The 26256-nt window shown below is 38.6% G+C and overlaps 1 protein-coding gene across 3 annotated transcripts in view; it reads left to right on the forward strand.

Moving 5' to 3' along the window:
• The window catches only part of LOC150088191 (glutamate dehydrogenase, mitochondrial-like), a 246195-nt gene that overhangs the window by 210289 nt on the left and 9650 nt on the right, over positions 1-26256 (forward strand). For all 3 annotated transcript variants that reach the window (XM_090369374.1, XM_090369372.1, XM_090369371.1), the window contains one exon: positions 14031-14093. In XM_090369374.1, the coding sequence (XP_090225500.1) occupies positions 14031-14093 (63 nt within the window). The remainder of the gene's footprint in view (positions 1-14030; positions 14094-26256) is intronic.

Genomic DNA, 26256 nt, shown 5'->3' on the forward strand with positions numbered 1-26256 from the left:
TAGTTCATTTGGGACCAGCAAATTCTGCCTTGGAGGTTGCCGCTGTGTTGCGTGATGATCAAGTGGAATCTCTGGCGTTGATGTGGGCAGCTGAGAGCTTGATGGGCCCCTCAATTTAGATCCTTCGAGGGCATCCACCCTGTCCTTCAAGCTCTTATATAGGCCGATAACAACGCTGAGTTGTCGCCTGATTTCCTTACATCGCGCGTGCGCACACACACACACACAAAGACATCCCCCATGGCAATATCATGTCCCGTACCCGATTGCTCCACAAACATCAAGCAAGCAGTGCATTTTAAAAGGCTGCGATTCAGAGGGCAACTGCCCCCATCAGTTCTCCCCTGAGCCACAGCACTCCCATTAGCTTGAGCATTTTGCTTTGCTGCTCTGGTCTTAATCATGATTTCGATTTAATTTCGATAAAATTTCAATTTCAGTACAAAATTATAACCCTAAACTTGTATCCCAACACAGTTATTACACTATATATCTATATATATATTTCAGTATTGAGTATTATCTACGAGTACCGTTTATATAACTTCCGTATCAAGTTATGTATTAATTAATTATGTTACGTTTGTAAAATCTAAGTCGTTATATGTATTTAATCTCCTTTATATGTAGTTAAAAAGTACAATTTAATTGACAATGAAGTTTAACAAGATTAATAGAGTTTACTGATTAATTGACAATATCATATAACGTAATATTGTCCCTTTCTATACTAAGCTAACGCTATCTAATTCGGGATATAACGTATCGTATAACAATGACGGGAAGTTATGAACATTAAATCTACGGACACTTAAGTATTAATTAACTTCCAAAATCTCTCTGTCTCAATTTAGAATAAACCAAGGATCTTGACTAGGTCTATAAGCTACTTATAGAAAATAATTTAATATAACAATTGGTCAATATAGCGGCTAAATATGGCTAAAAAACTTCTCGTTCAGCAGAGCTGCAAAACTTGTAACATGTGGATTGGATACTCTTATCGATACTAAGTAATAACCTACGAAATCTCTATCTAAGTATCGTAACTAGGAATATAAAGCTACTCTAGAAAATAAGTTAATATGCCAATTTAAGCTAATAAAACAGAAAAAACTTCTCTATTTCCAGGAGCAGTAAAAACTTCGCCTGAACAAGGCTACTCTCATTCCATAAAAAAAAAAAAAAAAAAAAAAATGGCGAGTCATATACTGAAACCTGGGTGCATTTACCACTATCAAAACCTTTGTGCCCCTAAATTTACGACAGGTTGTACATGCCCACGTAGTGGTACTCAAACTTAAAGGGCGGATGACTGCTGTTATTTTCAGAAGTTATCTTGGATCTCATTTATGACCAGAATCGGAAGTGCATCAAAGGCAGAAGAAATTCCTTTAGACAATTTACTAATTCCTAATAATGCCACAAGCCATCCACCCAGTAATGTTATTTCATCTGTAATTAAATCTTACAGATGAAGGCCCAAATCTGTTAACTGATGAAGACTGTAATCTTGAATGAAGCTGTAAAGTTCAACATAAAGTTATGCTAGAACTTGGTTACAACTAGGGCTTGCATAAAACCGAGAAATTTCAAAACCGAGTTTAACCGAAGTTTACCCTTAAAACCGGTTTTAAAACCGATTTTCTCAGACTTAGGGAAAATAATTAAAAACTTATAACACAGGTATTTATTTAACTTGGGTAGATTGTACAAATCGTAATCAAATCTTTTAAACAAAATCTATCACCTCTTATAGTAAAAAAAATAAAAAAATTAAAATGCTCCAAAAAAGTAACCAGCTTGAGATTATACAAAATTACAAATTGTATTCAAATCCTTTGAATAAAAACTATCTTCTTGTATAGTAAACAAAAAAAAAATAATAATAATAATAAATAAATAAAAATAATGTGAAAAAAAAAAAAAACAGCTTGGGGAAATTACTTTACTATTTATTGCCCAGCTTTTTTCTGAAAATGATACTTTAAAAATCACAGTATATTAAGCATTTTTCGTGATAGACTTGACCTTATTTTTGTGTTAAAGAGACCAGTGATCGAAAACACTCTCTCAGATTGGACACTTGTTGGTTTAATGGTCAGCAGTGCTCTATAAACTTTCTCTAGCTTTTCACTTCTACTGCTAGTTGCCTCCAAAATTTTAAATTCTTTGCTGATTTCCAATTCACTCAGATATTTTGAAAGTTATTCAGTTAATCTCTTTATTCATTCTCTCGCATGAGTGTATCTCCAACATCAGAACTAGATGAGTCTTTGTTTTCTTCTAAAAGAACAGTTCGTTTATTTTCAGTTTCTTCATTCAACACTAAGACTCCTTCGGAATGTTTTGCAAATAATCTCTGATAAATCTCTTCAGCATGCTTTTTCAAAACTTGCTTACTTGGAAAATCAAAAGTTCTTGAACCTGAATCTTCTTTCCTAAAATTTTTGGGGTTGTGTAGATAGCTCAGCAAAGCCACAGTTTGGCAATTTTGTCTTGCATTGTAACGCTGCAAAAGGCTTTGGTGAAACTTTAAAGCAAATGGGTTTTCTGCTGTATCAAGCTTAGTAAGCAGAAATTCTATTGAAGACTCTGCTTTAAGTAAGTCTATATCTTCTGAGGTTATAGCCTTCAGAATCATTTCAACTGGTCGCAAAGTTTCACATAGCAATTCAAGTGTTTTCCAGTCATCGTCAGACACAGCTTCAGTTGACAGTACTGCACATAGAGCATTTGGAATGCAATTTTTCAATTTAAAAAAATCTCTCAATCATATAGAATATGCTATCCCATGTAGTCTTGCAATCTAATATAAGTTTATATTCTTTCCCATTAAATTTTGCTTTAACAAAATTTTGTAATATGTCATTTTTGGTAGGCGATTTTCGAAAAAGCTTGCAAATTTTTCTGACTTTGTTAATAGTTTCTGCAATATTGGCCATTGGATTGAAGAAATAAATGAGCTCATCGGTAAAGTCGGTTTGATAAAGCATGCCTTTCTGTCTTTCTTCAACTTCTTCATCATCACTACTTTCTTCATTATTTTCATTTTCTTCATTGTCTTTGGGAGACTCAGAGACTGTGGCACCATAATTGATTGCTTTTTCATAAAATACATCTATAACTGACAGATGTATACAATGGGCTATATATCGTTGATGATTAGGCGTAATTTTCTTGCCAAACTTAATCATCATTTCTGCTCCATCGGTGGTGCAGGCAACAATATCCTCATCCAAGTTCAAACAAAATTCCTTTAAGTGTCCATTCACAATTTGCTCAGTTCTTCTGCTATCAAGTGAACCATTAATTTCAATAAGACCTAACGACCAATGATTGTCTTTTGAATGCAGATTTATATTCATATACCTTTTATTTTGTATAGACGTATATTCGTCTAGAGTCAGTGAATACCGTGCACCCAAAACCAGTGAATTTTTGAAATGCTGAATGAGTTCTTCTTTCTTAGTTTTATAATAATTCAGAACCATATTTTTAACTCCATTCACTGAGGCTGGTGGTAATTTATCGTATTTATTTCTCTGAAGGTGAAGGCTTGATTGTATAAACTCAGTCTTGGCAATTGAATTAAAAGAAAATCCATCTAAAGCAGCTAATTTTGAAATCTCTTCTTCCATAGATTTTTTAACGATAAAGTTTTCTGTTCTTACCATTTTTACGGGAGGTTCACTGTTATCTTGTTTAATGTCAATCTGATGAATTTTCTTTAAATGCAACATCAAAGATGATGTAGATGACTTCATTATCTTCTGACATTTCGAACATTGTGCTTCATCTTTGCTTTTTTGAGCAAAATAATTCCATACATTTGATTTCATCTTAGACATTAAAAGTAATAAATATAAATATTTGAATGCGGTTTTAAAAGCTCAGTTTCGGTTTTAACAACTCAATATGAAAACTGGATTTAACCGGTTTATAAAACCGGTTTGCAAGCCCTAGTTACAACTATGCTAGAACTTGATTACTACTATAATTTGTAGTGTGAGAAGAGGCAACGTGCAAAGCAACTAGCTCTGGATTCCTTTTCGAGCACTCAAGGGAGCAGTCAAGTGAATACTCTAACTCCCGGGTTAGTGTAGCATCCCCACCTATCTGGTCTGAATCCGAGGGAATGGAATCTAACTGTGATGATCTCTCTCTCTCTCATCAATCTGAACAAGGCCACCCTCCATCCCAATCGCTCACACTCTCTCTCTCTCTCTCTCTCAGTTGTTGTTTGTGTTATTTTGTATACGTTAATTATAGTGAACATACTTTTCCTTACTATACAAAAAAAAATAAAATAAATATATCAATGAAGATGAATAAATCTCTTTGATTGTTCACTATTTTCCTTAGAATGCTCACTCTTCCAACCAAAGGAAATGAATGTTATATGTACCGGTAGAGGTAACTTAACTAGATGTGAGAGTTACTCTCATAGGCCTATCATCAGATTTTTTTTGGTGATTATTTACATTACTTGTGAATTTAAATTGCTCGAGACGTTCTGGAACGTCACTTTCACATAAATTGAGATATCACCGTATTTCTTGTAGCACATATTTGTCAGAAGCCGTTGAACACCATGCCTGCATGAGGCAAATGCGTAACGCATTTTGTTTCTCCATATTTTTTGATTACTGTTACAATAGTTGGTTGGAAGCAAGCAATAACAGTACTGCTATGTTTCTCTTAATGAAAAGCAATTCTTTAAAGGTGCTGCTCTTTCAGTAGAAAACTCCCATTGATGATGGCATGCTAGACTGAACTATCTACTACTTTTTTTTTCCACAGATCAAATTTGAATATAATTTTTTTTTTTTTTTTATGAAAACTCCAAACACGAGAGGTGTTAGAACCTATAGTACTACTTACTACCATGATTGGGTTGGAGGTTGAGAAGACGAAAGAAGATATTTATTGACATTAGACTATAACTTCTCTAGACTGTAATTTTCAGGAAATACGTATGAAGGAAGGATGTTGTTATTATTTGTTATTTGGTTTTTAGGAGCATTAGCAACTGAGGCCATATTGTCCGGAATATGTGGTTGCCATTCCCTGACCTTTCCGCATCCTCCGTATTTGGTGGTGATGGGCTCGAACCCGGTCTAATCAAGAAGCGTGTGCTACGCACTGCTGCTGCTCCTTCCCACCTGGCTACGGAGGCGCCATGAAGGAAGGTTGTTCCAGAAAAGAGCAGTTGAATGAATAAACAAGGAAGATGAAAAGTTGGTTCTGTGAGTTTGAAGTTGGACAGTAAATGGATGTTGGCTGGTGGCGGCACATGTTCGGACTGTTTTGAAAGAGACAGCGGGAATTATAGAAGCCAATTCAGAAGAATAGTGCACACGGAAGTATCTGCAGAAAATGCATGCCGCAGAAACAGTACATCTATGAGACAGCGAGTGGAGAGACTCCGTTAGAGATGAGTCATTAATTAACCTAACAGTCCTCTTCTGAATGGAATCTAGAAGCGTGAGAGAGGTTTTGGGGGAACTGCCCCAATATGGGAACAATATTCAATGGTAGGGCGGATTTGCGATTTGTACAGAGTGAACAGTTGTTTGGAAGAAAAGTAATGCCGAGAACGAAAGAGAAAACCAAGTTTTTTAGATGCAGAGGAAGCAATATTTGTGATGTGCTTGTGCCAAGAGAGATTAGAAGTCAGGTTAATCCCCAAAAGAGATATATCATTTTGCCTAGAAATCGGAGTGTCTCTAAAGATAAGCATAGGAGCAGAAGAATCCTTTTTGTGAGATGTAAGACAAGACTAAGTTTTAGAAGAATTGAAATCAACTAAGTTGTCTTTGCCCCGCTGGGGAATTACCTGGAGATTGGAATTTAAGGAATTGGTGGTGGATATTCGAGAAGTTAAAGCTGATTGAGCAGGACAAGATTTCTCAAAATGGAAAGTGGAATGCAATGTCCTATCATCGGCAAAACTATTGATAGGATTTCCAGTCAATGAAAGAAGGTCATTAATATAAAAGACGAAAAGAGTGGGGGAAAAGCTGAATGTTGGGGGACACCACCATTAGTGGAGAAGTTAGAAGACAGAGAGCTATCTACCATCACCCTCAGTGAGCAATCAGAGAGAAAACTGGATAACCAATTACAAAAAAAAATAGGCAAACCAAGAGAAGAAAGCTTGTTTAGAAGACCTTTATGCCAAACACGATCGAAAGCCTTTGAGATGTCAAGAACAATTGCTTGTGTTTCACCAAATTTTTCCATTTAATTTGTCCATAAATGGGTAACATGAGCCAGAATATCACCAGTGGATCGACACTGACGGAATCCATACTGGCGATCGTTGATCAGACAGAAGGTGTCTAGATAGTTTAAGAGTCGGCGGTTAATTGATTTCTCCATTACTTTACAAAGAGTAGAAGTAATTGCAATGGGATGACAGTTGGATGGGAGGGATTTGTCACCCATTTTAGGAACTGGCTGGATATGAGCAAATTTCCAAGCAGAACGAAGAACCTTTGGAATAAGAAAGTTAAAAAAAAAAGGCGGCAGAGAACAGGAGTAAGTTCCGGAGAACAGGTTTTGAGAACAAGTGGAGAAATACCATCGGGAACTGGGGCTTTCTTAGCATCAAGGTTTGTCAAAATCCTTCTGACATCCTTTTGACGGAAGACCACAGGTGGCATTGAATGGAGCGTGTTGGGAATGGTGGGAGGTGTTTTACCAAGATCATTAATACACGAGTTGGAAGAAAAATGGGATGCTAGCAGGTCAGCTTTATCCTTGGCTGAAATGACAACAGAAAGATCTGGTTTTGACAGAGATGGCAGCAGAATGGGCAAAAGTTGCGGCCAATAGCTTTGGCAAGAGACCAGAATTGCTTGGCTACTATTAGGGCAAGAAGGACGTTTTCTACTCTTAGCCTTGTCAAAATCTAGTTTGGACTGATTAACAACTGCTTTACAATTGTTGCGAGCTTTGGTGTAGGCAGAAAATGAAACTGAAGAATTGGAAGCAAGCCAATTACGATATGCAACATTCTTCTCTTGAACAGCCTGAGCACATTTATTGGAAAACCAAGGTTTAGATGAAGGACGAGATTTTAAAGTGGAGTGTGGGATAAAGGATTCCATTCCTGCAAGAATAATTTCACTGATACGATCTAAGCAAACGTTGACAGAAGTTTTGAAACAGTCATCCGACCAAGGAAAAGAAGAAAAGAAGTCTCGCAGGTCATCCCATTTTGCATTCTTGTAATGCCAAACAACACGAGGTTGGGAGTAGCCATGAGATAAAGGTTTCATTGGTGAAGAGACAATCACCATGTTGTGATCTGAAGTGCCTAAAAGACCTCTCACTTCGACCGTGTACCTAGAAGGGTTGTTTGTGAGAAAAAGATCAAGTGTGTTGGCTGTATGGTTACAATTGTCCGGTATTCTTGTAGGTAAATGAACAATCTGTGCTAGGTCATTAGTAATTGCAAAAGCCTCAGCATCTTGACCTGCTGGGTCGGTGTGACTAGAAAACGGAAGCCAGCTGGAGTTGTGAACATTAAAATCACCAAGGAAAATTACCTCACCGTTAGGAAAGTTGGACTGGAGAAAGTCAAGTTGCAAAGAGAGGAAGTCAAAGAGCTCCAAGTGATTAGTGGAGTCGGGAGAACGGTAGAGACAACAGATGAATTTGACACAGTGAGGGAAAGAGATTTTAAGCCAGAGAAGAACGAAAAGAGGAGATTTCAAATTACCAAGTCTCTGACTGGTAACATCAGAAGGGACATATGCACAAGTACCACCTTTGAGGCAAAAGGAATCATACAGCGAATAATTTGCGCAACTGAGATGAGCAGTAGTTGAATCAACTGCTAACTGAGATTCTGTCAGAAAAAGTATATGGGGTTTGGCAGACTGCAAGAGGAAATGGACATTGTTGAGATCAGAACTGAGACCACGTATATTTTTGAAATGAATTGTTTCGGAAATGTGTTTCGGAGGTTTAGGTCTTTTCGTAGATAAGCTTACTCGGCATAAGCTTAGCGGCCGGCCTGTGAACACCGTTTTAGAGCTGTAAGGAATGTAAAGAAGATTGGATATCTTCATGATGTTCATAATAACCTCAAAAGTCATCAGTCATACTGCATGATGGAAGAGATGGGGAAGAGTTGACCGGAACTTAGCTCTGGAGATTAAACAGGAGTTCCAACACTTCAAGCCTCCAATAAGCAAAGTGGTGGTATTATACCGGTTGATCAAAGTCATCTCCCAACTAGTATTGCCTGGTAAACACAGAGGGGTGCCAGGCCTCCATGTGGTGTGGGCACTACATCTCGTCGTCTACTTATCTGGGTGGTCACCCATAGTGTGCTTGTGCATTGAGGTTATAACCAGGATCACTAACAGTCCCACCATCATGAAGGTGCAATCAAAGGATTTGGCTGTCACAGACCGTCCTAACTTCGCTGAAATTGAGTACATTTGACTTGAATGTCATCTCAATATCAGTTCCATCAGCATTTTAGACTTCCACCAGGTAGCAAATACAGCTTGTCTGGTATATCTGAGAGAATGTCTGTGACAATGTCGGTTACAGGCTCCGAAAAAAACGATGTGTTTGCTTTTTATTTACATATTGTTATTTTATATTGTACTTAATACGTAGTCTTATAGTTCTAATTACGCTGGTTATTTTTATTTCAATTTATATAAACAGTTTTTGTAGATATATGTAATACTTTATAAAACCGTTATTTCGTTCGAATATTGCAGGCATTGTTTTTGTATATAGTGATAGGGAATTTAAAATTTTAATTGAGGTAGCTAGGTAGCTCTAACGTATTATAGAAACAATAATATGCTTCACTGTTTCAATTAGATAGCGTAGTATTCACATTTAATTAATTTAATTTATTGATTTTATTAATTTAAAGTATCATGCCCCAAACTAGAGCAGCAAAGCAACGGGCACAAAGTGGCAGGAGTGCTGTGACTCGAGGGAGAATTGAGGGGGGGGCGATTCTCCAACGCATCACAGCCTAAAAAAATGTGCAACATGTGAAATGTTTGCCGAACTATCTGGAACGGAACATGATATTGCCATGGGGGATGTCTTTGTGTGTGCGCGATGTAAGGAGTGTAAGGAAATCAGGCGACAACTCAGTGTTGTTATGGGCCTATATGAGAGTTTGAAGGACAGGGTGGATACCCTCGAAAGATCTAAATTGAGGGGCCTATCAGGCTCTCAGCTGCCCACATCAACGCCAGAGCAGGGCAAAGGTTGATTAGTATTAGTAGAGGCATTTAATGCAAGAAAGCAAGCTTATGCAGCATCAGCCAAAAAAAAAAAAAAAAAAAAACCCCACTTCCACTTCACAACTCTGTTCGTTCAAAATACCTGTCCAGCTGAGCCTTAAACTTATTTAGGCTATCAATCTCCACCACAAGGGATGGAAGTCTGTTCCACCAACCAACCACCCGCTGGCTAAAGGCATATTTCCGCGCATCTATCCTACATCTGTCTTTCCTCAATTTGAATTTATGCCCTCTCAGGTGATTTTTCTGAGCTAGAGGAAGAAACCCATCAGCATTGAGCATGCTTAAACCATTCAAGGCTTTATACACCTCTATCAGATCACCTCGCTGGTGCCTAGTCTCCAGACACTGTAATTTGCAAAACTTAAGCCTTTCTTCGTAAGAGCACCCCTTTGTTCCATTCACTAATCTTGTTGCCCTTCTCTGTACTCGTTCCAGCAGCTCTACATCCTTCTTGAAATGGGGCCTCCAGACCTGTATACAGTACTCTAGGTGTGGCCTGACCATTGCCTTATACAATGGAATAATCACCTCCTTATCCCTGCTGGAAAAATTCCTGTATATCATTGACAATACTCCATGAGCTACTCTTGCAGCCCGTCTGCAATGCTCAGAGAACTTCAATGATGACGTTGTACAGCAGATATCATCTTTTAAGGGCACAAAAGGTGATATAGTTGTACACGTTGGCACTAATGATATCAAAAGTAGGAGACTGGTAGAATTACTAACAAGTACATGTCACTGATGAAAAAAAGCAGTGAATTAGGGTTGAATTTGAAAGAGTCTGCAATTCTGCCCAGACACGATAGGAGGGAGTATATGATGAGAGCCTTGTCAATCAATTCGGCCCTGGAAAGATTGTGCAAGGCTGAAGGGATAGAATTTTTTTCAGCCTGGACTGTACTTGTTAACAGGAGAGACTGCTTCTACAGGGATGGGATACACTTAAATAGAAAGGGTGCAAGAATATTTGCTGATGCTATCGAGGCAGTGTTGGGTGGGTCGGAAAACTGATAGCTTGGGGGGGATACAAGGACTAATAGTTTAACAGTAGCCGTAGGCAGAGGTGAAGGTGATTCTTGCACAACTTCTATTAGAATAAGTAGCGACCTGGAGCGAGGGGTGTTGGGGGTTTCAGGGACGAGTGGCAGTCATCGTGAAACAGGTGGGTATATGGGATGTGTTAGGGTAACTAGGAATAGGAGTAGGACATTGTATACTTGCATGTATACCAATGCTAGAAGTATAGTAAATAAATTTGATGAATTTGAAGTGTTGGTCAAGACATCAAAGGCGGATATTGTTGGGATATCAGAGATATGGTGTCACACTGATATAAGGAATGCCGAACTGGAATTTGTGGAGTACAATTTGTACAGAAAGGATAGACAGGATAGGAAGGGAGGAGGTGTTATGCTGTTAATTAAGAAAAACATAAAATCAAAAAAAAAAATGCATCCAGTTGATATAGATGAACAGTGCACTGTTGAGTCAGTTTGGTGTGACATAAGCACTGCGAAAGCAAAAATAAGAGTGGGAGTGTGTTATAGGCCTAATGACTCGAATGAGTATAATGAACAATTGTACAGAGAAATAGAGTGGGCTAGTAAATCGGAATGTCTTATAATGGGGGATTTTAACTTCCCAGATATTGACTGGAACTTGTGGGTTGGGCACTCACACACTAGTCAGACTTTTGTGGATTTATTGGATGATTCTTTTCTGCAGCAGCATGTTCGAGAGGCAACCAGAGAAAGTAATACTCTTGATCTGGTTATCAGTAGTGATCATTCATGTATTAGGAATTTGCAGATAAAAGAACCACTAGGTGGCAGTGATCACAGTGTACTGACGTGGGATTTACTTAAAGATTTAATTACCATCAGGGGTAAAGGAAAGGGTTTTTGCTTCCGTAAGGGCGAGTACAGTGGTCTCCGACAGTTTTTAAATTCTGTACAGTGGGATCAACTGACGATGTTACCAACAGTAAATTCTAAGTGGGAAGCATTCAAGGAATTAATCGTGGATGCTACTAAACGTTTTATACCTATTAAGAAATATTGTTCAAGGTTTAGGCCTAAACGGTTGTCAAATGAACTAATGAGACTCGTAACAGAGAAGAAAAATGCATGAGATGCATATAAATTATCAAGCGACTCAGAAGCCTATGGCAGATATAAGTTAATCTGTAATCAGGTCACAAAGGAGGTTCGGCAGGCGAAGGCAGATTACGAGAAATCCTTGGCAAAAGATGCAAAGAAAAACAGCACGGATTTCTTTACTTATATAAACTCTAAAAGGAAGGGGATGAATCTGATTGGTCCACTTGACATCGATGGTTCGACTGTCAATGATCCTGCTCAGATAGCAAACAAACTGAATGAGTATTTTGCATCTACATTCACACATGAGGAATTATTAAGGCTTGAAAATGGCAGAAGGTTATCAAATTGTAGCAGGATACTTAATGATTTTGTAATAACTGAGAGCAAAGTGGAAGAGAAACTGTTGAAGTTAAATCTAAGAAAAGCACCTGGAGTGGATGGGATCTATCCAGTTATATTAAAGGAGGCGGCAAAGCAAGTAAGCAAACCCTTAGCCATAATTATGAGAGCATCCTTAGACTCGGGAGTTTCCCACGGACTGGAGATGTGCAAATGTATCCCCAATTCACAAAGGGGGATCGAAGGGTGACATGAGTAATTACAGACCAGTTAGTTTAACTTCTGTTCCGGGTAAAATAATGGAGTCGCTGGTTAAAGATGCATTGCAGGATCATCTAGACAAGACTGCAGCAATAATTCAGACACAGCATGGGTTTGTTAAGGGAAAGTCTTGTCTGACAAATTTGATAGTATATTATGATGTGGTTACAAAGGAACTGGATGCAAAAAATAATTTTAATATCATATATTTGGATTTCAGGAAAGCTTTTGACACTGTTGCGCATGGAAGACTATTGTACAAATTGGAGCAGAATGGTATTAAGGGTAAGTTGCTACAATGGATAAAAGGATGGTTAAGTGCGAGAAGACAGAGGGTGGTAATCAATGGGTGCTGCTCTTCTTGGACTAATGTTATTAGTGGAGTCCCACAGGGTTCGGTGTTGGGTCCACTGTTGTTTTGTATATTTATCAATGATATTGATGAAGGTATATCAGGCTTAATGTCGAAGTTTGCAGATGATACAAAGGTCGGCAGGGTTGTTAATGAGAGTAAAGTAATGGCAGTGTGCTACTGCAACAGGATCTAGATAATTTGGGCAGATGGGCTAAGAAGTGGCAACTGAAGTTTAACATTGACAAATGCAATGTACTGCATATGGGTAGAAGTAACCCCAGAGAAACGTACCAACTGTGTGGTACTACACTTAAGGTGGTCGAAAATGAAAAAGACCTGGGAGTAATTGTGCAGGCAGATATGAAGTTTTCTGAGCAATGCAGACAGGCTGCCAGGGCAGGTAATGGGGTTTTGTCAATGATATATAGGAATTTTGCTCGCAGGGAAAAGGAGGTGATTATCCCTCTGTATAAGACAATGGTCAGGCCACGCCTTGAGTACTGCGTACAGGTCTGGAGGCCTCATTTTAGGAAGGATGTAGATTTACTTGAGCATGTACAGAGAAGGGCAACAAGATTGGTGAGGGGAATGAAGGGATCCTCTTATCAAGAGAGGCTTAAGTTCTGCAAATTGCAGTGGCTGGAGACTAGGCACCTGCGCGGTGATCTGATTGTGGTGTATAAGGCCTTGAATGGGTTGAGCACGCTGAATTCTGATGGGATCCTTCCACTTGTTCAGATTACGAACCTAAGGGGGCATAAATTCAAATTACGAAAGGACAGATGTAGAATAGATGTGCGGAAATTTGCCTTTAGCCAGCGGGTGGTTAATTGCTGGAACAAACTTCCATCTGTCGTTGTGGAAGTTGATAGGTTGAATAAATTTAAGGTGGAACTGGACAGGCATTTGGAGGGAATGGTGTAAATTTTTTTTTTTTTTTTTTGTGGCTGATGCTGCATAAGCTCATACATTTGCTTTCTTGCATCACATGCCACTACTACTACTACTACTACAACAACCTCAAGGACCATTTTGACCAGTTGTCAAAAATATTGGTTATTCTAAACCTGTTTTCTTCCTTGTGAAGTGTACTCATTTTTGTTCAGCAACTCTCTTCATTATGATGCAGTTTCATTACAGATCAGAAAGTCTATATCCTAACTACAGATAATTGCATTTTATCTAACAGCCCTTTAGAAATTCAGAATCTGTATATACAATTTGTAATAAACAGCATGTCCAAATAAACAATAACCTGGCTCTACATTTTATTCCCACCCTTGAAACACAAAAATCTTAGCAATCTTTGCCAATGTTAGATGTTTTTCACACTTCAGGATTTAAAATTTCATCACTTCTTAAATATCTCCTACCCAAACACTCTAGTACTGGATGTTGGACAAAATGTACAATGTGTCTATGTGTTTTAAAACTGTGATTATATGATAATGAATTAAATAGATGTTACTACCTAAAGTAGAATGTTTGATTAATTTATTTTCATACGACTGGCTGGAATATCATATGTAGTTATGGATTATAAAAATAAGATATTTATTTTTAATGTGCACAATGTTTTTTTCCTCTTCATTATTATTATTGTTTTAAATACTGTGTATGTTTTTGATAATAGTGGCAGTTTTTCCTTTCTTAATATTAGAAGTTTTTATATAATAGGGTGCTTCAGAGAAAGATATTGTTCATTCTGGTTTGCATTATACAATGGAACGGTCTGCACGGGTAAGTTACTCATATCCTTCTTAATAATAAATAATATATATAATAAAAATAAATAAATAAATAAAACTGCAGCCATTTTCAATCCACTGCAGGATTGAGGACTCCTGAACAAGTCATTTTGAAGTAATGGACTATAATCTGCCATGCTGGTCCAGTGCAGGTTGGCAGATTGACCATATTTGTCAGTCCCAGTCTAGTTAAAGAGCATGTGCTATTGCATTCTAGCTACTGACCACTACGGAGGCCATAATAATAATAATAATAATAATATATATATATATATATATATATTGAATAATTTCAGTATGAAAGTTTCTTGAAAGAGGCCTCTGTTTTCAGGATTCATTATAGGAATATAATTCAGCTTTACTGAGAAGATGGATAAAACACAGGTTTTTGGTAACTCTTTAATATTAGAAGGAAGTTAAAATAAGTTAAAAATAAAGTAAATAAATCACCAAAAGCTTACGGACTTAGGTTGTCCTTATTCAGGTGGGAATGAGCGTTATTACAAAAATAATAAAGAATGTCATGTGCTCAGCCACAGTGGTCATGGAGGTGAGGCGTGTACAGGTGCAGATAACAATCAGCAGTTGAAAGTAGAAGCTTGCAGTTGTAACTGCAACACTTGGGTATGCTGCGTGCACCAACCTTTATCATTCAGGAGGATGGTTGCCTCAATGATAGGATTGATGCAACCTATCATTGAGGCAATGATAGGATTGATGCAACCTCCTTTGTTCCTGTTAAAGGAATCGCGACAACACGAAATGTGGAGCGATTCCAACCGGATGCGATGACAGTAGTGGCAGGATTGGTCGATAATTTCAATGTCACAGCATCTGTCGATGTCATGCTGGGTAGACCAGAAGTGCTCCGCAGTCACTGAGTGTTCCAAATTCACAGAAGGGATTGCTCTCTCGTGTTCGTAGATTCGATCTTTAAGTCTCCTGCCAGATTCGCCATCGTAGCAGCCAACAGTTATGGCACGGTACACTGAAATGTTCTGCAAGAAGGGGGGGAAATCAGTGTCTTTACCCTCGAGACGAGGACCACAATTTCCTGCCTGGAAGATGCAAGCACTTTATCCCGTAAGTCTGTAAGACCTTAGAGAGTTGTGACAGGTTTGGTTGTAGGGGATAAAGGTCTAAGGTTTGACACTAAACACACTCTGTCCAACTCCAGTTCAATGGTGAATTGAATAAAGGGTGACAGAGAGTTAAGGTGTCACAAAAGTCTGGTACACTGAAATGTTCTGCAAGAAGGGGGGGAGGAAATCAGTGTCTTTACCCTCGAGACGAGGACCACAATTTCCTGCCTGGAAGATGCAAGCACTTTATCCCGTAAGTCTGTAAGACCTTAGAGAGTTGTGACAGGTTTGGTTGTAGGGGATAAAGGTCTAAGGTTTGACACTAAACACACTCTGTCCAACTCCAGTTCAATGGTGAATTGAATAAAGGGTGACAGAGAGTTAAGGTGTCACAAAAGTCTGTCTCCTGACTCACGAGGAATGAGGACAAACACATTGTTGACAAAAACGACACCAAAAGGCTATAGGATCTGGCAGACCCACAAACATGCGATCCTCCAGTTCCTCCAATGCGGTTACCCTACCAGTCCCTTAGATAAGTATGACCAGCAGGCCCGTGACCAGGCAGCAAACCCTATGGCATCAAGCTTCACCCATTGGCACTCCAACATCTCACAAAAAGTGCATTCAAATATAATACTCTCTCTCTCTTGATGCATCAGTGTTGCCGCCATATGTAATAACAACAATCTATGTTTAGATAATATCACAATTCTGCAAATTAAACTACTTGGTAATAATTTCCCTTCAGTCTTCCTTTACCATCATTTTAGAAAAGTACTAAATATCATAAAATATAAAAAGTTGATTGACAACCATATTGATATTAACAATATAATAGCAGGTTGATATCCTTTTACATTCAGTTATTTTTGTTTTTGACATTGTTTAGTCTTATATTTTTTATAATGAATTTGATGAATTTGAAGTGCTGACCAAGACATCAAAGGCAGATACTGTTGGGATATCAGAGACACGGTGCCACACAGATATAAGCAGTGCAGAATTGGAATTTGAGGAGTGCAATGTGTACAGAAAGGACAGATAGGGTACAAAGAGAAGAGGCATTATGCTGTTATTTAAGAACCACATAAAATCTAAGGAAGTGCATCCAGTTGACACGGGTGGACAGTGCAATGTTGAGTCTGTTTGGTGTGACATAAACACGGGGAAAGGGAGGAGAGTAGGAGTATGTTATAGGCCTAATGATGCTGATGAGTACAATGAACAGTTGTGCAGAAAAATAGAATGGGCAAATAACTCAGAATGTCTTGTAATGGGTGATTTTAACTTTCCAGATATTGACTGGAACTTGTGGGTTGGTCACTTGCACGCTAGCAAGACTTTTGTGGATTTATTGGAGGATTCTTTTATACAGCGACCTGTTCAAGGTAACTCTTTGCTATTTAAAAGAGGAAACCAGAGGGAGTAATACCCTTGATCTGATTATCAACAGTGATGATACGTGCATTAGGAATTTGCAGATAAAGGAACCACTAGGTGACAGTGATCACAGTGTACTGACGTGGGATTTACTTAAAGAAGTAACTACCATCAAGGGTAAAATGAAGGGTTTTAGTTTTCGTAAAGGTTACTACAGAGGTCTCAGACAGTTTTTAAATTCTGTGGAGTGGGATCAACTGATGTTACCAATGGTGAATTCTAAATGGGAAGCCTTCATGGACTTACTCTTGGAGGCTACTTGGCTTTTTATACCAACTAAGAAATACTGTTCAAGGTTCACGCCTAAATGGATGTTGGATGAATTAATGAGGCTCATGGCAGAGAAGAAAAATGCATAGGATGCATATAAATTATCAGGCGACATAGAAGTCTACGACAGATATAAGCTAGTCTGTAATCAAGTCACAAAGGTTAGGCAGGCGACGGCAGATTATGAGAAATCTTTGGCAAAGGATGCAAAGAAAAACAGCAAGGAGTTCTTTAGTTATGTAAACTCCAGAAGGAAAGGGATGAATCAGATTGGACCACTTAACATAGATGGGTTGACTATTGATGATCATGCTCAGGTATCTGATAAACTGATTGAGTATTTTGCATATACATTCACACATGAGGAGTTATTCGATGAGGGGAGTGACAGAAGTTTATCAAATGCTAACAGGGAGCTAAGTAATTTTGTAATAACTTAAAGCAGAGTGCAGGAGAAATTGTTGAAGTTAAACATAAGGAAGAAGACACCTAGGGTGGACGGGATATATCCAGTTATATTAAAAGAGGCAGCAAAGGATGTAAGAAAACCCTTAGCCATAATTATGAGAGCTTCCTTGGACTCAGGCTAGGTCGCAAAGGACTGGAGGAGTGCAAATGTATCACAAATTCACAAAGGGGGTTCAAAAGGTGACACAAGTAACTACAGACCTGTTAGTTTAACTTTTGTTCCGGGGAAATTAATGGAATCACTGGTTAAAGAAGCACTGCAGGATCATCTAGACAAGGCTGCAGTAATAGTTAAGACACAGCATGGGTTTGTTAAAGGGAGGTCTTGTCTGATCAATTTAATTGGATACTATAATGTGGTCACAAAGGAACTGAATGCCAAAAATAATTTTAATATCATATACTTGGATTTCAGGAAAGCTTTTGATACTGTTGCAAATGAAAGATTGCTGTACAAAGATTGCTGGAGAGGTATGGCATTAAGGGTAAGTTGCTACAATGGATAAAGTGGGAGAGTGGGAGACGACAGAGCGTGGTAATCAATGGACACTGCTCTTTGTGGACAAATGTTATTAGTGGAGTTCCCCAGGGTTCTGTGTTGGGCCCATTTTTGTTTTCAGTATTTATCAATGGTATTGATGAAGGTATATCAGGTTTAATGTCCAGTTTGTAGATGATACAAATGTTTGCAGGGTTGTTAATGACAGTAAAGACAGTATGCTACTCCAACTGGATCTAGGTAAGTTGGGAAAATGGGCTGAGAAGTGGCAACTGTATTTTAACATTGACAAATGCAAAGTACTGCATATGGGTAGCAATAACCAAAGAGAGACGTACCAACTATGTGGAACTACACTCAGGGAAGTGGAAAGTGAAAAAGACCTGGGGGTAATTGTGCAGTCAAATATGAAGTTTGCTGAGCAGTGCAGATGGACTGCCAGGGCTGGTCATGGAGTCTTGTCAATGATATATAGGAATTTTGCTAGCAGGGATAGGGAGGTGATTATTCCTTTATACAAGGCAATGGTCAGGCCACACTTAGAGTACTGTGTACAGGTCTGGAGGCCTCATTTTAGGAAGGATGTAGAGTTGCTAGAACGAGTACAAAGAAGTGCAACAAAGGGTTGCTCTTACCAAGAAAGGCGTAAGTTCTGTTAATTGCAGTGCCTGGAGAGTAGGCACCTGCGAGGTGATCTGATTGAGGTGTATAAGGCCTTGAATGGTTTGAGCAAGCTGAATGCTGATGGGATTCTTTCACCTGCGCAGACTAAGAACCTGATGGGGCATAGATTCAAATTGAGGAAAGACAATTGTAGAATGTAGAATAGATGTGCAGAAGTTTGTTTTTAGGTTGATTGCTGGAACAAACTTCCATCTGTTGTTGTGGCATTTGATAGCTTAAAAAAATTTAAGGCTGAACTAGAAAAACATTTGGAGTGACCGGATGGGTGAAATGGGAAGGGTTTTTTTTTTTTTTTTGGCTGATGCTGTATAAACTTTCTTTCTTGCATCATATGTCTCAACTAATGCCAATACAATACCATTACTGACTTAAACACATGAAGTATAAGCCCAGACCTATGTCTAGGGACCTATTATTGGTACGGGTTTCGCAACCCTTTTTTTACTATTCTTACACCCTATGTTTTTTATTTTTCACGAGCGATTAGGTTGACCGAAAGCAATATTCAAGATGCTATTTTTCTACTATCTCTCCCCTTTTTCATCTCCAACAACATTTAGTCTTTTAATGCTACTTTGTAACTTATGTATTTCTCCCCTATACTGGGTTGATGTGCCTGATTTGTTTAATTGCCGACCTCCCTGTCACTCGGGTAAAGTTTACTTTGACCTATTTACACCTCTCCATCCCCACACTCAGGGTGACTTTAACATGTTATAAATATGCTGGGAACTAATTTGCTAACTTCTTTGGTTTACCATACAGCCTTGCTGACGTTTGCTTCCCTCAGCCCATTTCTCCGACTCCTATAAAGATATAGTCAAAGTAAGTTGCCCTACTTTGACTATACCTTTCGTCTTTATATTACATTTCTTTTGTTTAAATTCATTTAGGGTTGCTTGCTATTTTATTCAATTTTATTTTTATTGGATTTAATTTTATCTTGATTTTTGTTTTTACTTTTAATTTAAATTTTAATTAGATTTGATTTGTTTCTTATTCCTTATCGTTTTGGTCTCAGCCGACCCGACTGAGACCAAATATATACGATGCCTCCGTAGCCAGGTGGGAAGGAGCGACAGTGCGTAGCACACGCTTCTTGATTAGACGGGCTTGATACCTCCGTATTTGGTGGTGACCACCAAATACGGAGGATACGGAGAGGTCAGGGAATGACCACTGCATATTCCCGGAGCAATATGGCCTTAGTTGCTAATGCTCCTAAAAAACCAAAACAACCAAATATATACACCAGTCTACATTTTACCTCTTGCTATGTATATTTCATATCAGTAACAGATGCCTTACTTCTTGCTGTATTGTCTTTGGTTTCGGTTGCTGATCCTTGATGAAGAAGTTAAAATCTTTGGATATATAGCATTAAGTAATATTCCTAGTGTTTATTTTATTTAACCTACTTTTATTATTCAGGCACTTATATAATTTTTTCCATTGTAACTGCAGCATGTCAGCATTTCTGCACTAATGCTCTAATCTACTTATCTACATTCCATTATGGTTGCTCGGTATTTCTGCTATTACTAGCAGTGCCTCTGGTTCATAAAATATCCCAATATATTAATTTACCATCCCTTTTTAGCCGTTACTTTTCACTAGGTCCTTCCTTGAGGTTGTCACAGACATTCCTCTCAGATATGCCAGAAAAACTGTACTTGCTACCTAGGAGTCTAAAATGCTGATGGAACTGATATTTGGGTGACACTCAAGTCAAGTGGACCCAATTTGATGAAGTCCAGACAGTCTGTGCCAGCCAAATCCTCTGCTTGCACCTTCACGGTGGTGGGACTGTTAGTAATCCTGGGTATAACCTCCATGCACAAACACAGGTTGGTGACCATCCAGGTGTGAACCAACGTAAGCAGGGGTTGAAGTGTGGCACCCACACCACATGGAGGAATGCCACCCCTCTGTGTTACCAGGCAGTACTAGGTGGCAGATGACTCTCATCAACTGGGGCAATACCACAAGTTGATGAGACTTTGCTTATTGGAGGCTTGAAGTGATGGAACCCATGTTTAGCCTCCAGAGCTAAGTTCCAGTCAACCCTTCCCCATCTCTTCCATCATGCAGTATGACTGATGATTTTTGAGGTTATAATGAACATTGTGGCAAGATCCAATCTTCCTTACATTTTGAGTGCCAAAACAAACAGCTCTAAAACAGTGTTCACAGGCCGCCCGCTAGTTAGTACACTGGACCAAACCTATTGGTAACACTCTAGGAGGCTTCCGGATCATCTAGTGTATAATCTTGCTCCCTCTATTCTGTCAGGTAGTGACTGGAGGGAGTTCGAGTAATGTGTATGCAGGGGGGGGGGCATTGTCGAGGCCACGTTATATCAAGGATCTGGGTATATTCTTACCATGTGTACACCATATCCAAAAATTTCATTACATCATACAGCATGTCCCACTCACTTTTTCTTACTATTGAATACACCATGAATAGTCAAACTAATAGACTAAGCTAATCAGCGAAAAGATCTAAACCTCCCAAGCACTTCCTAGTTCATTTCACAAATATATGTGGTCTCAATTCTAATCTCAACGATGTCCATTTCCATTTGCAGTCTGCCAAACACCATGTACTTTTATTGACAGAATCTCAGTTATCAGTTGATTCAACTACTGCTCACTCATCTTAGTTGCCCAAACTATTCGCTGTATGATTCCTTTTGCCTCAAAGGTGGTACTTGTGCATATGTCCCTTCTGATGTTACCAGTCAGAGACTTGGTAATTTGAAATCTCCTCTTTTCGTTCTTCTCTGGCTTAAAATCTCTTTCCCTCACTGTGTCAAATTCATCTGTTGTCTCTACCGTTCTCCCAACTCCACTAATCACTTGGAGCTCTTTGACTTCCTCTCTTTGCAACTTGACTTTCTCCAGTCCAACTTTCCTAACGGTGAGGTAATTTTCCATGGTGATTTTAATGTTCACAACTCCAGCTGACTTCCGTTTTCTAGTCACACCGACCCAGCAGGTCAAGATGCTGAGGCTTTTGCAATTACTAATGACCTACAAGAATACCGGACAATCGTAACCATACAGCCAACACACTTGATCTTTTTCTCACAAACAACCCTTCTAAGTACACGGTCGAAGTGAGAGGTCTTTTAGGCACTTCAGATCACAACTTGGTGATTGTCTCTTCACCAATGAAACCTTTATCTCATGGCTATTCCCAACCTCGTGTTGTTTGGCATTACAAGAATGCAAAATGGGATGACCTGCGAGACTTCTTTTCTTCTTTTCCTTGGTCGGATGACTGTTTCAAAACTTCTGTCAACGTTTGCTTAGATCGTATCAGTGAAATTATTCTTGCAGGAATGGAATCCTTTATCCCACACTCCACTTTAAAATCTCATCCTTTATCTAAACTTTGGTTTTCCAATAAATGTGCTCAGGCTGTTCAAGAGAAGAATGTTGCATATCGTAATTGGCTTGCTTCCAATTCTTCAGTTTCATTTTCTGCCTACACCAAAGCTCGCAACAATTGTAAAGCAGTTGTTAATCAGTCCAAACTAGATTTTGACAAGGCTAAGAGTAGAAAACGTCCTTCTTGCCCTAATGGTAGCCAAGCATTCTGGTCTCTTGCCAAAGCTATTGGCCGCAACTTTTGCCCATCTCTGCTGCCACCTCTGTCCAAACCAGATGGTTCTGTTGTGACTTTAGCCAAGGATAAACTGACCTGCTAGCATCTCATTTTTCTTCCAACTCATGTATGAGTGAACAAGGTAAATCCCACCATTCCCAACACGCTCCATTCAATGCCTCCTGTGGTCTTCCGTCAAAAGGATATCAGAAGGATTTTGACAAATCTTGATGCTAAGAAAGCTTCAGTTCTCAATGGTGTTTCTCCACTTGTTCTCAAAACCTGTGCTCCTTAACTTTCTCCTGTTCTTTGCTGCCTTTTTTCACTTTCTTATTCCAAAGGTGTTTTTCCTTCTGCTTGGAAATTTGCTCATATCCAGCCAGTTCTTAAAAAAGGGTAACAAATCCCTCCCATCCAATTATCGTCCCACAGCAATTACTTCTACTCTTTCTAAAGTAATGGAGAAATCAATTAACCGCCAACTCTTAAACTACCTAGAAACCTTCTGTCTGATCAACGATCACCAGTATGGATTGTCAGTGTTTGATCCACTAGTGATATTCTGGCTTATGTTATCCATTTATGGACTAATTCAATGGAAAAGTTCGGTAAAACACAAGCAGTTTCTCTTGACATCTCAAAGGCTTTCGATTGTGTTTGGCATAAAGATCTTCTAAACAAGCTTCCATCTTATGGTTTGCCAACAGTTTTCTGTAATTGGTTATCCAGTTTTCTCTCTGATTGCTCACTGAAGGTGATGGTAGATGGCTCTCTGTCTTTAACTTCTCCACTAATACCGGTGTCCCCACTCTTTTCCTCATGTATATTAATGACCTTCCATCGACTGGAAATCCTATCCATAGTTTTCCCAATGATAGCACATTGCATTCCACTTTCCATTTTGAGAAACCTTGCCCTGCTCAATCAGTGTCAACTTCTCGAATATCTGCTACCAATTCCTTAAATGTCGATCTCCAGGCAAAGACAAGTTAGTTGATTTCAATCCTTCTAAAACTCATTGTTTTATATCTCGCAAAAAAAGATTCTTCTGCTCCTATGCTTATATTTGGTGACACTCCGATTTCTAGGCAAAATGATATATCTCTTTTGGGGATTACCCTGACTGCTGATCGCTCTCGGCACAAGCTCATTACAAATGTTGCTTCCTCTGCATCTAAAAAACTTGGTTTTCTCTTTCACTCTCGTCGTTACTTTTCTTCCAAACAGCTGTTCACTCTGTACAAATTGCAAATCCTTCCTACCATGGAATATTGTTCCCACATCTGTGGTGGTGCCCCCAAAACCTCTCTCAGGCTTCTTGATTCCATTCAGAAAAGGGCAGTTAGATTAATTAATGATTCATCTCTAACAGAGTCTGTCCACTCGTTGTCTCATAGATGTACTGTTTCGGCTGCATGCCTCTTCTACAGATACTTTCATGGCCAGTGTTCTTCTGAATTGGCTTCTATAATTCTCGCTGTCTCTTTCAAAACAACCCAAACACGTGCCGCCACCAGCCAACATCCATTTACTGTCCAACTTCAAACTCACAGAACCAACTTTTCATCTTCCTTGTTTATTCATTCAACTGCCGTTTTCTGGAACAACCTTCCTTCATACGTATTTCCTGAAAATTACAGTCTACAGAAGTTCAAGTCCAATGTCAACAAATATCTTCTTTCATCTTCTGAACCTCCAACCCAAGCATGGTACTAAGTACTATAGGTTTTAACACCTCTCATGTTTGGGTTTTACATTAAAAAAAAAAAAAAACCAAAACTAATTATTCTAATAGAATATATATATATATATATATATATATATATATATATGATTCTGAGGGTGGAGGGGTGAAATGGCTAATAAAGTGAAAAGATTAAAAAAAAAAAAAAAGTAAAAATAATAGGACTTTTCTTGCCACTCAAATAATCAAAAAGCTTGGAAAGTACAAAAATATCTGACAGCAAAAGTATGTGGGAAATAAAAATATAGCCATTCCTTTATTATGCCTTGGAATGAGTAAGAAATACACACACACACACACACACACACACACACACACACACACACACATATATATTTAAATCCCCTAGTGGGGAAGGGCAAATCTGAAATATTTTATTTTTTATTAATTTTTTTTATTGAGTAATAAAATAAGACAGCTAGATTGGTCAGATCTGTTACAGTTATAAATCTAATTTATGTAGTATCCTAACTAAAAAAAACAAACTACTGAAATAAGGGTATGATATATTGCCAGGATACCATATTTCTGTATTATCATATGGGGATGATGTGGCAAAGTCTCTGGCTGAGAGCTTGTCAGCTCTTGGCCAGAAACAATAAAAACTGACCATGATCATTTATAAACCCAAAAGGTTAAAAACAAGTTTCTCAGCATCAGAATTACCAGCATTCTCATATTACATTAGTTTTCAGATCATTCTCTGAGTAAGTTATCTCCCTTACCTATTCAAAAATGCATCAAATCTGCTGCAGGATCTCTGAAAATGGTAAAGTGACTTCAATCTGGTGCCTCCAGACCTGTACACAGTACTCAAGGTGTGGCCTGATCATTGCCTTACAATGGATAATCACCTCCCTGTCCCTGCTAGCAAAATTCCTATATATTATTGACAAGACTCCATAACCTACACTGGCAGCCTGTCTGCACCGATCAGCGAACTTCATATCTGACTGCACAATTAAGCCCAAGTCTTTTTCACTATCCACTTCCCCAAGTGTAGTACCACACAGTTGGTAGGTTTCTCTTGGGTTATTGCTACCCATTTGCAGTACTTTGCATTTGTCAATGTTAAACTTCAGTTGCCACTTCTCAGCCCATCTGCCCAAATTTTCTAGCTCCTTTTGCAGTAACACACTGTTATTATTGTCATTAACAACCATGCCAGCGTTTGTATCATCTGCAAACTTGGACATTAAGCCTGATATACCTTCATCAATATCATTGATTAATACACATAACAATAATGGGCCCAGCAATGAACCCTGGGGAACTCCAATAGTAACATTTGTCCACATCAGTGTAAAATCATTGCCACTCTCTGTCGTCTCCCACTCAACCATCCTTTATCAATTGTAGTAACTTGCCCTTTATGCCACACTGCTTGAATTTGTACAGCAGTCTTCCATGCAACAGTAGAAAAAGCTTTCCTGAAATCCAATTTTATGATATCAGAATTATTTTTTGCATCCAGTTCCTTTATGACCACATCATAGTATCCAATCAAATTGGGCAGACAAGACTTCCCTTTAACACACCCATGCTGTGTCTTAACTATTACTTCAGTCTTATCTAGATGATCCTGCAATGCTTCTTTTTTACCAGTGAGTTCATTAATTTCCACGGATCACAAGTTAAACTAACAGGTCTTTAGTTACTTGTGTTACCTTTGAACCTCCTTTGTGAATTGGTGATACATTTGTACACACCTCCGGTCCATGAGTACCTCCCCCTGAGTCCAAGGAAGCTCTCATAATTATGGTTAAGGGTTTACTTACTTCCTTTGCTGCCTCCTTTAATATAACTGGATAGAACCCATCCACACCAGGTGCCTTCCTTATGTTTAACTTCAACAATTTCTCATCCACTTTGCTCTCAGTTATTACAAAATCCTTGTTACAGTTTGATAAACTTCTGGCATTCCTCTCCTCGAATAACTCATGTGTGAATGTAGATTCAGAATACTCATTCAAAATACACATCAGCTACCTGAACATGATCATCAATAGTCAAACCAAATGTTAAGTGGGCCAATCTGATTCATCCCTTTCTTTCTAGAGTTTACATGAGTAAAGAACTCCTTGCTGTTTTTCTTTACATCCGTTGTCAAAGATTTCTCATAATCTGCCTTTGCTTGCCTAATCTCCTTTGTGACTTGATTACAGACTAGCTTATATATTCCATAGGCTTCTGTGTTGCCTGATAATTTATATACATCCCATACATTTTTCTTCTCTGCCAAGAGCCTCATTAATTCATATGACATCCATTCAGGCATAAACCATGAACGGTATTTCTTAGTTGGAATGAAAAGCCTAGAAGCCTCCAAGATTAAGTCTCTGAAGGCTTCCCA

Source organism: Mastigoproctus giganteus, chromosome 3 (genome assembly GCF_048544385.1).
Source record: "Mastigoproctus giganteus isolate SK-2022 chromosome 3, ASM4854438v1, whole genome shotgun sequence".
Taxonomy (NCBI): domain Eukaryota; kingdom Metazoa; phylum Arthropoda; class Arachnida; order Uropygi; family Thelyphonidae; genus Mastigoproctus; species Mastigoproctus giganteus.